This window comes from Saimiri boliviensis, chromosome 14 (genome assembly GCF_048565385.1).
Source record: "Saimiri boliviensis isolate mSaiBol1 chromosome 14, mSaiBol1.pri, whole genome shotgun sequence".
NCBI classification, from domain to species: Eukaryota; Metazoa; Chordata; class Mammalia; order Primates; family Cebidae; genus Saimiri; species Saimiri boliviensis.
In genome coordinates, this window is record NC_133462.1 from 55,619,515 (window position 1) to 55,633,562 (window position 14,048).

Consider the following 14,048-nt stretch of genomic DNA (forward strand, 5'->3'; position numbering starts at 1 on the left):
TAACTCTGCCTACACCTGATGGTCTTTCTCTACCTGCCTCGGTAGCCAAGGAGAAAGGATGTAACTCCTTGAGAGCTCTATGCCCTGCCTAATGCCTGAGCCTAGGGGAAACTTGTATCCTTCCTATATAACTGCAGGTGATGCGGTATTGAAAGCATCACCTCCTGGCTAGAGGCCAACCAACCAAAAACCAGCACATTTAACAAGAATACAACCAAGGACCTTCACAGAGTCCACTTTACTCCCCTGCTACCTACACCAAAGCAGGTGCTGGTATCTACAGCAGAGAAACCTGAACACAGTTCACATCACAGAACTCTGTGCGGACACTTCTCAGTACCAGCCTGAGGCCTGGTAGCTTCACTGGGTGGTTATACCCAGAAGAAAAATAAAAACCACTGTGGTTTGGCTCTCCAGAAACCACATCCTAGAGGAAGGGGGAAAGCATCACATTAAGGGTGCATCCCATGGGATAGAGGAATCTGAACAACAGCCCTTGAGCCCCAGATCTTCTCTCTGACATAGTCTACCAAAAAGAGAAGGAACCAGAAAAACAATTCTGGTAATATGACAAAACAAGGTGCTTGAACACCACCAAAAGATCCATCAGTGTATCCAAACCAAGAAGAAAACTCTGAATTGATAGAAAAAGAATTCAGAAAGTTGATTTTTAATTAATCAAGGAGGTACCAGAGAAACGTGAAGTCCAATTTAATGAAATACAAAAAAGAAGATACAAGATATGAAGGAAAAAATCTTCACTGAAATAGCATAAATAAAAAACAATCACAACCTCTGGAAATGAAGGGCATACTCAGAGTAATGCAAAATACACTGGAAAGTCTCAGCAATAGAATTAAACAAGTAGAAGAAAGAAATTCAGAGCTCAAAGACAAGGCTTTTGAATTAACTCAATCTAACCAGACAAAGAAAAAATAATTTTAAAAAAGAAGATAAACTCCAAGAAGTTTGGGATTATGTTAAATGACCAAACCTAGGAAAATCTATGTTCTCGAGGAATAAGAGAAATCTGAAGTTTGGAAAACACATGTAAAGTACTAATCGAGAAAAACTCCCCCAGTCTTGCTAGAGACATAGACATATGCAAATACAAGAAGCTCAAAGAACACCTGGAAAATTTATTGCATAAAGATCATTGCCTAGGTACACAGTCATCAGTTTATCTAAAGACAAGAGGAAGGAAAAAATCTTAAGAGCCGTGAGGCAAAAGCATCAGGTAACCCGTGAAGGAAAATCTAACAGAATAACAGCAGATAGATTTCTCAGCAGAAACCCTACAAGCTACAAGGGATTGGGGCCCTATCTTTACCCTCCTTAAACAAAATAATTATGAGCCAAGAATTTTGTATCCAGCAAAACTAAGCTTCATAACTGAAGGAAAGATACAGTCTTTTTTCAGACAAACAAATGCTGAGAGAATTCACCACCACCCAGCCAGTTCAAAAGAGGTGGAATAACTCTTCCCACCTCTGCAGAAGTTCTTCCATCCAGTGCAGTCTTTCCAGATGTCAGGCTATATATGTGTATGGGAGGGACGAATGGGTGGGGGAAGAAAATTAGGCTACCCCTCCTATTTTGTCTCAGCCTTCATCTTATATTCCTTATGTCTGTAAAATAACACCATCTAGGACATTGCTCTTCATAATACGGTCCTCAGACCAATGATATCAGCACCTCCTGGGACTCTTAGAAATGCAAAATCTCAGGCACTAGCTCCAAAAATTAATTGTCCTTGTGGATTTTTCTTTACTTTTTGGTTCGGCTTCCTTTCCTGTCCCACCAGCTTTATGCACACACACACACACACACACACACACACACATATATACACACACACAGAGACACACACACACACACATTTTTCTGCATACAATGATAGGTTTAAAAAAATTTTTTTTAATAATCGCGTTTAGATTTGGCAGTTTATATCAGAAAAATAACGAAATGAGATCAATATCCATCGGTTCTTTAGTGCATGCCACTATGTTAGCTGGGACTGGCTTCTGGCAGTTGCTGTTTGGTTGATTACAAACTATTAAGTATAACATTGAGGATGAAATCCATCGAGCAGTTGCACCTCGGCAAACTAATTCTAAACTCTGCGTGAATCCTCCCCTCTCCCCTTGCCCTCCCTTCGCACAGCCTCAAGGTTTGGATCAGAACAGGCTACCGAGCCACTGCGAAAACCCGGAGAAACGGATTCGGGGCGTAGGTAGGGTCTCCAAGGGAGCACGGGAATGTACAGAGCATGCGTAGAGCTGTGTGCGCGCACATGCGCACTAGTTCGTGCAGGGCCGCGCGCCGGTCTCTCAGGAGGGTTTGGAGGCTGCGCGAGCGGTTGACGTGTTCTGTGGCTGCGGAGGCGGCGGGGCTCCGGGAGGGGAAAGAGCGGAGGGGAGGAGGGTGAGGTGGGGGGCTGAACCCGGAAGTGGGTAGGCGCTGGAGCGAGCGCGCCCAGAGTGGAGCTCAGCTGCTGGGAGCCAGCGGGGGAGCCCTGGGTTCCCGGTAATAGATCTGCGGGGCGTTTTCCCAGGGAAGCTGGGTGGGAAGGGTAGCGGGCTCGCTGTCTGCAATTGCGTTCTCCGCCTCGTCAGGGCCTGGGAAAGCTCTTCTGCTTCCTTGAGTCGTCCCTCTGGTTGACCCCACTTCTATCCTGCGCCCCTACTGGGGCCGTCTCTCACCGGGTGGCTTTGGCCGAGAGACGCGCTCTATTCCTGAAGAGCTGTGGCTTGCCCGCCCGGGGAAAGCATGTTAATGAAGAGACTGGGATCACGCGGCCGCGACGGCCTTATTGTCACCATCCCAGCGCCCCTAAACCACTACAGCCTCCTCAACCCGCACCGTCGACGATCTTGAAGATCTCTCCCTTTTCTGTCCGATTATTTCCACCCTGTTCGTGAATCAGGCCTGGAAGGTGTGCCTGGGTTCCTTTAAAATTATTCTTTTGTTGGCTGTCTTTTCTAAACGTGGCCCTACTTGTTCTCCGCCCCAAGCTTTGCCACGATTGAGTGTAAGCTGTGACTCTATCATCATTTAGTGATAATTGGAAAGAATTAGTTGATGATTGCCTTTGGCTGATTTAGCATTGCTTTGCCATGGAGTTGTTTTACGTGGTTCTCACTCTTTTGCAGACCATGAAACCCTTGGGCACGCCCCTTCAGAAGCTGTTATCCAAGACAATCTAGTTTTCCTTTATAAATCTCTTAAGATACTTATGAAGTTTCTTGTTCTGAAATTGCTGTACTGCAATGAAGAAAAGGAGAAAGGTTACTTCAAATCTTGAGAAGATCCATCTAGGCTATCATAAAGATTCTTCAGAAGGAAATGTTGCAGTGGAGTGTGACCAAGTGACCTATACTCATTCTGCAGAAAGACCAACTTCTGAAGCTCTTCACTGTTATCAGGAACTTCCTCCCTCTCCTGATCAGAGAAAGCTTTTGAGTTCTTTGCAGTATAATAAGAATTTGCTAAAATATTTAAATGATGATAGGCAGAAGCAACCATCTTTTTGTGATTTACTTATCATAGTGGAAGGAAAAGAATTTAGTGCACATAAAGTAGTCGTTGCTGTTGGCAGCAGTTATTTTCATGCGTGTTTGAGCAAAAATCCAAGCACTGATGTTGTCACCCTGGATCATGTAACACATTCAGTTTTTCAGCATTTGCTTGAATTTCTTTACACATCAGAATTTTTTGTGTACAAATATGAAATACCTCTTGTTTTAGAGGCTGCAAAATTTTTGGACATTATAGATGCAGTGAAGTTGTTAAATAACGAAAATGTTGCCCCTTTTCAGTCAGAGCTAACTGAAAAGTCATCACCAGAAGAAACACTAAATGAATTAACGGGAAGACTATCAAATAATCATCAGTGCAAATTCTGTAGTAGACATTTTTGTTATAAAAAGTCTTTAGAGAATCATTTGGCTAAAAACCATCGGTCCCTTTTATTAGGGAAAAAACATGGGTTAAAAATGTTGGAGAGAAGTTTCTCTGCAAGAAGATCAAAAAGGAATCGGAAGTGCCCTGTTAAGTTTGATGACACCAGTGATGATGAACAGGAAAGTGGTGATGGGTCAGACAATTTGAATCAAGAAAATTTTGATAAGGAAAAGTCAGATAGAAATGATTCTGAGGATCCTGGAAGTGAATATAATGCTGAAGAAGATGAGCTAGAGGAGGAGATGTCAGATGAATACTCTGACATTGAACAAAGTGAAAAAGATCATAATGATGCAGAAGAAGAACCTGAGGCTGGTGATTCTGTAGGAAATATTCATGAGGGGTTAACTCCAGTGGTCATTCAGAACAGCAACAAAAAAATATTGCAGTGTCCTAAATGTGATAAAACATTTGACCGAATAGGTAAGAAAAGCAAACTTGTTTTCTATCTCTAATCACTTTTCATGGATATTTTAAATAAATAAATAAAAACTGGGCTTGGAAAGTAACTTTTAAAAAGACTGCTTATAAAAAGACTGCTTAGGTAGGGAGAATATTTTGGTTTTCAACAGTGTTTATCCTGTTACTTTAAATTTGTTGTGATTCAGGAATTAATCTAAGTATATTAGCCTTTACTTTTCTTCATGTCCCAGTGATACATCATTAGATCATATATTTGATATGAAAGACTCCAGAGTATCAATAATTATTATGTAGAGCTTTGATTTATATGCCAGTTTAATTCCAGTGATAAGTACTATTTTTAAGTCATTAAAGAAAATTAGACGATATTAGATTTAGTAATTTGTATACTCTTTCCCCCGTGTATGGTAATACATGAGTTATAAATGTGGTCAATTTTCCAGTATCTAGCACTATTTAGAAAGGGGATGTTTTAGATTAAACTATAGTGAATGATAAAATTGAAGTGAATGTAACTTAATACTGCAGATAGAGACTTTAGGAAGTGTCTTAGTAGCACTCTGGTTATATTATACATGTGACCTTAGCCAAAAGGCCTAGAAGCTTTGGTTTTTATAATAATGAATAAATCTTTTTTTTCTACTAGAAAAGAATTTGTAGGAAATGTATTCTATCACTTTAAGTTTTATGTCAGCACATATTTAATTTCAAGATGTCTAATATTTGCTAGGTAAGATAATTTTTGAAAGTGTCTTACATGAACTGTTCTAATGTGAAATTTTAAATTGCAACAATTAAGCTTCATGTAAACTGAAGTTATGAAATCCTCAAATATTCTACCACATATAATGATAAAAACACAATTAGTGCAATTTGACCTGGTAAAATTACTCAAACAGTTTAATATATCCCCATATGTCTTACAGTGTTAACTTACCTATGTTATTGATGTAAGTGGAAATTGGTTTTATAAGGAATTGGTGATCATTTGCTATAAAAATATGCTGTATGATACACTGACATAACAGTGGTAACTACTTTTTGCTTTTTATAATATCTTTTGGAATAATTTTCTCTCTGAATCAGAATACTGTGGACAATCAAATTAATAATTACTAATATTCTAACTGTGAGGCTGTGTGCAAACATGAATAAAATAACTTCTTCAGTAACAATCAATTCAAAGAGCATACGTATACAAGTAAGTTGTTAAAAGTTAGACTGGATAAAATGCCGTTGTAGAGCTGTAACAGGTACTGTGAAGATATGTGTACAGGTGAGAACAGCTTTTTGGGTGGAAGTACTTGAGAACATTAATCTTTCTAATAGACTTGTTAGACTGTACTCTTAGTGCATGCCTCCTGTATTCTACCTTTATTGTCTTAATTTGACTTGGAGATGAATGAATAGGGGTGAGTTCACAAGTGGTATTGTAGGTCCAACAGGAATATCTCAAACTGTTCTACTGATCACTAGTCCCGTGACATGCTATTTAAGAGAAGGGTTCTGTGTTCAAGTAAGATTAGGAACTATATAATTCACAGTCTGTATTAACTGCCCGATTCTCTAGTAAAGAAACCTGTTGATTTTGCTAAACCTAGCGTTTCCTTAAATTGTTTTACCATAAGACACTTTGGAAGTACTTCTTTGAGTGTCCTAGGAAACTAGAGTTTTCTGGACAATTTGGGAAAACACTGCTCAAGATTCAGGTGTTGATTTACTAAGAGGAGGGCATTTTGTATCTAAGCTGCCAAACATTATTAAACACATATGAAATGATGTATTTTCTGTCATCAAGAATGTTAGAGTTTAATGGATAAATGCAAAAACACAATCATATTACAATTAAGATAATCTTATCAGGATAAATACAGGAAACTAAGAAAATCAGGAGAAGTTTCTCAGAGCATACAGTATTTGAGCTGAGACTCAAAGAATAGGGGGCAATTTGCAAGAGAGAAGGACCAACATGTGCAAAGGCATTGAGGTATGTTGTATTCTGGAAATTGCTTGAGTGTGAGTGGTTTCAAGGTGGTCATGGAGGCAAAGTTAAAATAACAGGAGATGAAGGAGAGCAAGAAAGTAGTGGTCAGATTTTTGAAGGGCTTGTATGCTCTGCAGAGGAGTATACTTTGGACAATCTAATTTAATTAGACTGGACTTTATCCAGTAGGTAATAGGAACTGTTGAAAAGAATTTTACAATGGAAACCATGGCCTATAATAATTTTAGAAAGATCATGGTGGTTTCAGTGTGGAGAAGGAAATTGGAAAAAGGGATGAGAAAAGAGCCAGGGAGACAAGAAGGAGCATATAACGAAGAACCAGAATGATAATGCAGTTTAAACTTGGAAGATGAGTAGCATTGGGAGTGGGGTGTGGAATGAGAGTAAAGCAGAGAGTTATAATACATTGAATGCCAACTAAGTGGACTGGTGATTGGTAGAATGAAAAGAATGTGTAGAAGATCCATGTGTCTTAAGTGTCCTTTCTTACCATCTTTATTAGAATTACAGTTTATTTTTAAAAACACACACAAAGCAGTTTGAGGGCCACCTTCCCATTATTCTTGTATCATCCACATTCCTTTCATAGAATTTTAAAATGGCACCCAGATTTTTGGTTCTTTATGTGTCTGAGATTGTGAGCCTGGAGGTTTATCTTACTCTTCGCTACTGTTCTTTGTAACATCTCATGTCATTTCAAATAAATTTCGGTAAGCACTTATTTATTTGAACTAAGTTGGTAAGTTGTATCTGACTTGATTTTGGCCTTGTAAGAAGCCAATTAGGCTTCTTTAAGCTTCTAATTTGGCTTCTTTGGGGTGGGTTTATGAGAGATGCATAAGCTTTGAGAACTTCTGCTGGAACCATTAGTTCCACAATGTGTAATCTACTAATTTGATTCCATTATTTTGCATCTTTTACCCTTTCTTCCAGTTATATTTTTCCTTAGGCTACCGGCTGTCCTCTTCTCATCGAATTATCATGCAAATAAGAGTCCTTTGACCTTTCCCCTTATAGCAAAAACCTAGTGGATAAAAAGGCAAAAATAGGGAGATGACAGATGGGATGAGACAGAAAATTTTGATAATTCATCTTTTTTATTGTTTCCGCAGACAACTAAAATCTTTCTTTAGATTAAATTCACAATCTCTTCTAGTGGTAGAACATGTTTTATACCTTTTTTAAAAAAAATGTGACTAGTCCCTCCTGCAGAAATTCCATTTGGATCTTAATAGAAAAGGATTATAAACATGGCACAACACTCTAAGGCTATTTTAATTGCATATTCTTTAGAGTATCCCATATGAATGAATATTTCCAGGTACATTTTAAGATTTAGCAATATCAAGTATATAATGAACTCATTTGCTGATATTTCCCTTTGTAAAAACTGCATACAAAATCTAACATTGGTAATTTTGTATGACCCATATGAGAATAAATCCTGTACAAGGTCGAATTTGTTCATGTGAAAATATCTTTAATTTATGACTTTTGATTTGAGACATGATTCATATTGGGATTCAGTTCAGAAAAAATGCTATGGATAAAATTTCTTATGTTATAAAATCTTATGTATTTTTCTGCTGACAATCAGGAATGCTTAGGTGTAGTTTAATATTCCATGAAGGAATACTATTTTTTAAATTTAAACTTTGATAAATTTAAAGTGAACATTTTGATTTATACATTATTATTGAATGCCACACTTTATAAAAGTAGAGAAACAGTTGAAAATGTTCATTGTTTGTGCTAAAGAGTGCCCTCCCTACCAAAAAAAGCAAAAAGCAAAAAGAAAAAAAAAACCCTACCAAATGATTTAAACATGAAAATCAAAGAGTAACATTTATTTTCCCACTGGTCTCTAGAGATCTACCTAGCTCTTCTGGGCCCAGCATTCCCTCAAAAGTTGTCTCTCCTGTTCTTGTTCAGAAATTCAAATCCATGGAAATAGCAGGCTGTTGAAAGCCTATGTGCATAAACTTTGAATTAATAACTAAAAAATTATTTAACTTATTGAAATTTCTGTATCATCACTGGTCTTTTTGATTTTGCTGAATTTATTTTAAATGGTTTTTTAAAAAAATCATTAGGTTTATCTAATTTTGGCTAGTTCAGTTTAAATTCTCAAACTTTCTTCTTTTTTTCATTTTCTTGCTTAAATCTTTCTCCTGGTCTGTAGGGAAATGGAAGCTTAATAGTGAAAGTGATTTTAATTTTTAATTTAACTGTGATTTCAATGAATTAAGTATTCATCTGTAAGTAACTTAATTTTTATTTGCATGCATGGAAGAAATTCTTGATTTTAAATATAGGAAACATGCTGCTAATTGTTAATTTAACATCTTTCCAGCAAAGGCATTTTCATAGCAAGTAAATGATTTGCTGAAAACAATTTCATACCTTAAGATTTTTATTATGCTACTACTTTCATTAGAAATAAAAATGAGGAGATTTAACCATTAGGGGATTGATAAGTTGTCTCTCAATCTTGAGAATCTGCTAAACATGCACAGTCAATCCCCAGTTAAGAATGGGCCTGTTCCAAAAATCACTTACAAGTTTAGTTATTAAAAAATCAGATTGTATACTTTTGATTTGTTTATATTTGTTTAAATATAAGTCTGATTATTTACATAATTTAAAAGGTAAGTTAACACTGAAATGTGAAAACTTTCACAATCAAGGAATCCTTAACATCCATATAGTGATCTCTGTCTTTTCCCGTTATTTGATCTGATTCTTTGAATACATCAGGGAAGGTGGTGGTGGTAGGGTGTATATACACATGTGTGAATGGTTGGGTATACTCTATCAGTAGCAGAGAGGGAACTGAGATACTAGGCAATTTTAGCAGTGGCAGGGGAAAGAGCCAAGTGTATACAGTGTTATCAGAAAGCTGAAACCCCAGTTTGATTTGTTATAACATATTCATACATCAGATGTATTCATATTTATATTTGAGGTATACCTACATGTCCATATTATGACTGGTAACACATGTGATAAGAATAATAACAGTTAATATGTATTAGTGCTTCCTATGTGCTGGGTTTTTTTTTTTTTTTTTTTTTTTTGTAGAGTTTGGGTTTTGCCATGCTGGCTAGGCTGGTCTCAAACTCATGACCTCAAGTGTTCTGCCAGCCTCAGCCTCCCAAAGTGCTGAAATTACAGGCATGAGCCACTGTGCCTGGCTGTGCTGGGATGTTTTAAGTATTGTTGTGTGTATTTGTCAATATATTTACTTCTCACAACTACATGAAGTATTAGTAACTCGAGAGGTTAATTTATGAGCTTGATTAAAATCACACAGCTCATTTAGGAGATGCCTAAATATTGACTGAGTTTTCTGCCTATATGCATATAAAATATGCATAGACCATTACTGTGTTCTACACCTAGATACCTGATTTTTCGTCATACTTCTATTTTCTTTGCTTATGATTGACATTTTTCCCCTTACCTTGAGGAAAATACCTTGGTTTCCCTTCGTCACTTTTTTTATTGTGATAAGTGCAATGAAATTAATTTTCAGATAATATATTACTTGCTTAATAAAATCAGTTGCATATTGATATATTTACTAAATTAGTGAATTTATTTTATTTTATTAGGTAAACACATAATTATATCTTTTCTTCAGTGGCCTTGGGGTATTTTGGACTTTTCATAATTTTCATGTTATATATAGGATGTATCCTTTTAAAAGTATATGACTGAAATGCTATACTTTCACATTAATTTTCACCTAAAGAAAATTTTATTTATACATTTATTTTATAGGGGAGAGCAAAGCTGAGTTTTTAACTAAGAGTTACCTTTCATGTTGTTAATTTTTTCCCCTATTTTATTGCCTTTTGCTTCGAAATATATTTCATTGAAATTTCTCATTCAAATTATTAGATGTACACATTCACAGTGCACAGATTACCCAGTAATAATAATAGGCAATATCGATAACTTATGTGTCCAACACTGTTGTAAGTGTATTATTTGAATTTGTTTATTATTACAACAGTTCTATTAGGTAAATTCTGTTATTACTCTAGTTTTTCAGATGAGGAGTATTTGAGGTATATAAAGGTTACTTGTCCAAGGTCACGTAGTCCTCTATTTAAAGAACCAGTATTCATATCCAGGTGTATGGACCCACAGATATACATAAAATTTAAACATAATAAATCTTAAATGATGAATTGACCTTTTGCAAAAAGTTAATTTTAAATTTAAAAATATATTTCAAAATTTAAGGTTCAGAGAATTTGTCAACAGTTTTCAGAAAATGTATCAAACTCATAATTTTTTAAATATGTGATCATGAATAATCTTTTTTAATGACTCAAGTTTTTGAAGAAAAGTATATACTTTGAACAGTAAGCTTAGAGGTAGAAATTTAGGTAAACTTTCTAGTTTTGTGTGTGGATTTGAGTGTGTATATTTAGTTTGCTAAATCATGCGATTTTATTACAATCACAGTGTAACAAATGTACTAAATTTAATTTTAATTTTTCTTTTTTATAGGAAAATATGAGAGCCACACCCGTGTTCACACAGGTGAGAAGCCCTTTGAGTGTGATATCTGTCACCAACGCTATTCAACAAAGTCTAACCTAACTGTTCACAGAAAGAAGCACAGTAATGAAACAGAATTTCATAAGAAGGAGCACAAGTGCCCTTATTGTAATAAACTTCATGCAAGCAAGAAGACTTTAGCCAAGCATGTTAAGAGGCAAGTATTATCTTGCTTCCATAATATACTTTATTGTGCCTTTTAATTTAAATATGTGGAAAGCTAAAAACATCTATAAAGTGCTTGTCTCCAATTCTTTCATTGCTTAGCATTTTGTAGAGACTACAGATTAATTAAGAAGAGAGCAGCAAATATTTGTTTATACTTTTTATTCATGCTATTGAGATGCTGTTTTGATGTTTGAACAAGAATATACTCTATAATATAGAAGGTTGTGATACACCATTTTGATGATCCTGTTTTCCTTCTTGGGTTTTGGCAAGCATGTCTTCAGAAATATGTGGTTTTTGTACTCTAATAAATGTCTTTTTTTTTTTTTTTTTTTTTTTTGAGGCATGGTTTCACTCTGTTGCCCAGGCTGAAGTGCAGTTTTACAGTCTCAGCTCACTGAAACCTCTGCCTCCTGGGTTCAATCAGTCCTCTCATTTCAGTCTCCTAAGTAGCTGGAACTATAGGCATCCACCACTATGCCTAGCTAATTTTTGTATTTTTTTGTGGAGACTGAGTTTCACTATATTGCCCAGGCTGGTCTCAAACTCCAAGTAATCCACCTGCCTTGACCTCCCAAAGTGCTCGGATTATAGATGTGAGTAACCACACCCAGCCAAGAAATTTATTTCTTATATTCAACATTGTCCTTAATCCATAACAGTTTGTGAGAGAAAAAATATTTAGTAGAGTATTATATATTTAACTCTAAAAATTAAATTTACTGAAATCTGGACTAAAAAAAAAAATCAAGTAAATTAACTTACAGTTGATCTATAAAGAGCTAGGTTCCTGAATGTATTTAAAAGATGATTATATTTTTATTTATTTCTGCATAAACTTAGGTATACATATACGTTTATTAAAATGATAGTTTTACTTTCTTTAAGAGGTCATCTATGCCTGCTTGTCTCTTTATGAAAGGAATCAGTACTTGATCCTGGTAATTACTGTTAACATATTCATATGGAATATTGATTTAACTAATATAACCTTTTCCTAATAATCTTTTCCTTTTTCTCTGATAGATTTCATCCTGAAAATGCACAAGAATTTATTTCCATTAAGAAGACTAAGAGTGAAAGTTGGAAATGCGATGTAAGAGTTTTTAATTTGTTTTAGAAAACTGAAAGTAAATGCAATGTCTTTTGGGAAAGTAAAGTAATTAGGTTTTAAAGTAATGTGACTTAGTTTATCTCACTTTTAGAATCTTCCTTTTATTATAAAATTATTCTAATATTTTTTATAAATTAAATATAAATTTAATTTATATTTTTTATAAATTAAATTAAATTTATTTTTTATAGATTAAATCTAAATCTATAAATTTTTTTATAAATTAAACCTATCCTAATATTTTTATAAATTAAATCTGAATTTATAAATTAATTTTTTATAAATTAAATCTAAAAAATATATTTTTTAACAAATTAAATAAATTAAATATAAATCTAATTTATAAATTAAATCTATAAGTTAAATAAATTACTTTTTAGATGATGGACCTAAGAAGTGGAAATCTTAGTTTTAATTTTCATTGTAATCACCGTAGCACGTATTTATGATTATGTATATAAACTATGACATTACTGTTACACAGAGTATGAAATGTTAGATTTTTCTCCCCCATTTCTGGGTATATGTTGTTAACATAATAAACTATCTAAAACCTAGTGGCCTTAAGCAACTATTTTGATATGTCTCACCCTTTTGTGTGTTAGGAATCCAAATTTGGGGCAGGGATTTGCTAGGTTAATTCATCTGTTCCACTTGTTGTCAACTGAATTCACTCAATTGTTTTTAGCTAGTGCATGGTCTGGTCTAGTCTGGGGACACTTCCAAAGTGGCTCACTCAAGGCCAGGTGTGGTGGCTCATACCTGTAATCCCAGCACTTTGGAAGGCCGAGGTGGATGGATCACCTGAGGTCAGGAGTTTGAGACCAGCCTGGCCGACATGGTGAAACCCTGTCTCTACCAAAAAAAAAAAAAAAAAAAATTAGCTGGGCCTAGTGGTTCATACCTGAAATCCCAGTTACTCAGGAGGCTGAGGCAAGAGAATTGCTTGAACTCGGGATGCAGAGGTTGCAGTGAGCTGAGATCATGCCACTGTACTCCAGCTTGGGCAAGAGAGCCAGACTCCATCACAAACAAACAAACAAGCAAACAAAAAATGAAAGTGGCTCACTCACGTGACCAGTAACTTGGTGTTTGTTGTTGGCTAGAATCTCAACAAGGACTGTTTACCAGGAACCTCTGTTCTTCTCTACTTTGGTCTTTTCTTGAGGCTTCTTGAGCTTCTTTCTAGCATAGCAGCTAAGTTCCAAGAGTGAGTATGTGTTCCCAGAAGCCTTTATAAAAACTATTAGACTTTATGGCATACACTCAGAAGTCTCTGAAAATCACTTCTACCACATTTTGTTGGCTAAACAAGTCACTCTAACCTGGGTAGACTTAATAGGAGGAGTAGCATAGTGCTTATGGACATCTTTATTCTGTAGTACCTCTGAGTATTTTTTCAGTATTTAGATTAATCTTTTATTTTTTTTGAGACAGTCTCGTTTTGTCACACAGGCTGGAGTGCAGTGGCATGATCTTGGCTCACTGCAACTTCTTCCTCCTGGGTTCAAGATTCTTTTGCCTCAGCCTACTGAGTAGCTGGGACTACAGATGCACACTATGACACCCAACTAATTTTTGTATTTTTAGTAGTGATGGGTTTCACCATGTTGGCCAGGCTGATCCTAAACTCCTGACCTCAACTGATCTGCCCATCTCGGCCTCCCAAAGTGCTAAGATTACAGGCGTAATCCACCACACCTGGCCTAGGTGAATCTTTTATAAGGCATCCGTAGCTGTTACTTTTGCCTTCTTTAATCCAAAGATTCAATTTATATATACAGCAAAAGTCACACAATTTCT

The 14,048-nt window shown here is 35.6% G+C and overlaps 1 protein-coding gene across 2 annotated transcripts in view; it reads left to right on the forward strand.

Annotated features, from left to right (window-relative positions):
* The first annotated feature begins 2,439 nt into the window (after positions 1 to 2,439).
* ZBTB41 (zinc finger and BTB domain containing 41) overlaps positions 2,440 to 14,048 on the forward strand; it is a 63,410-nt gene continuing 51,801 nt past the window's right edge. The window contains exons 1-4 of one of the 2 annotated variants that reach the window (XM_074385092.1): positions 2,440 to 2,526; positions 3,153 to 4,386; positions 10,913 to 11,120; positions 12,158 to 12,227. In XM_074385092.1, the coding sequence (XP_074241193.1) occupies positions 3,270 to 4,386; positions 10,913 to 11,120; positions 12,158 to 12,227 (1,395 nt within the window). In that variant the 5' untranslated portion in view covers positions 2,440 to 2,526; positions 3,153 to 3,269. Of the gene's footprint in view, positions 2,527 to 2,596; positions 4,387 to 10,912; positions 11,121 to 12,157; positions 12,228 to 14,048 lie in introns of those variants that run through there. The other variant, XM_003944137.4, reaches the window with a different exon arrangement.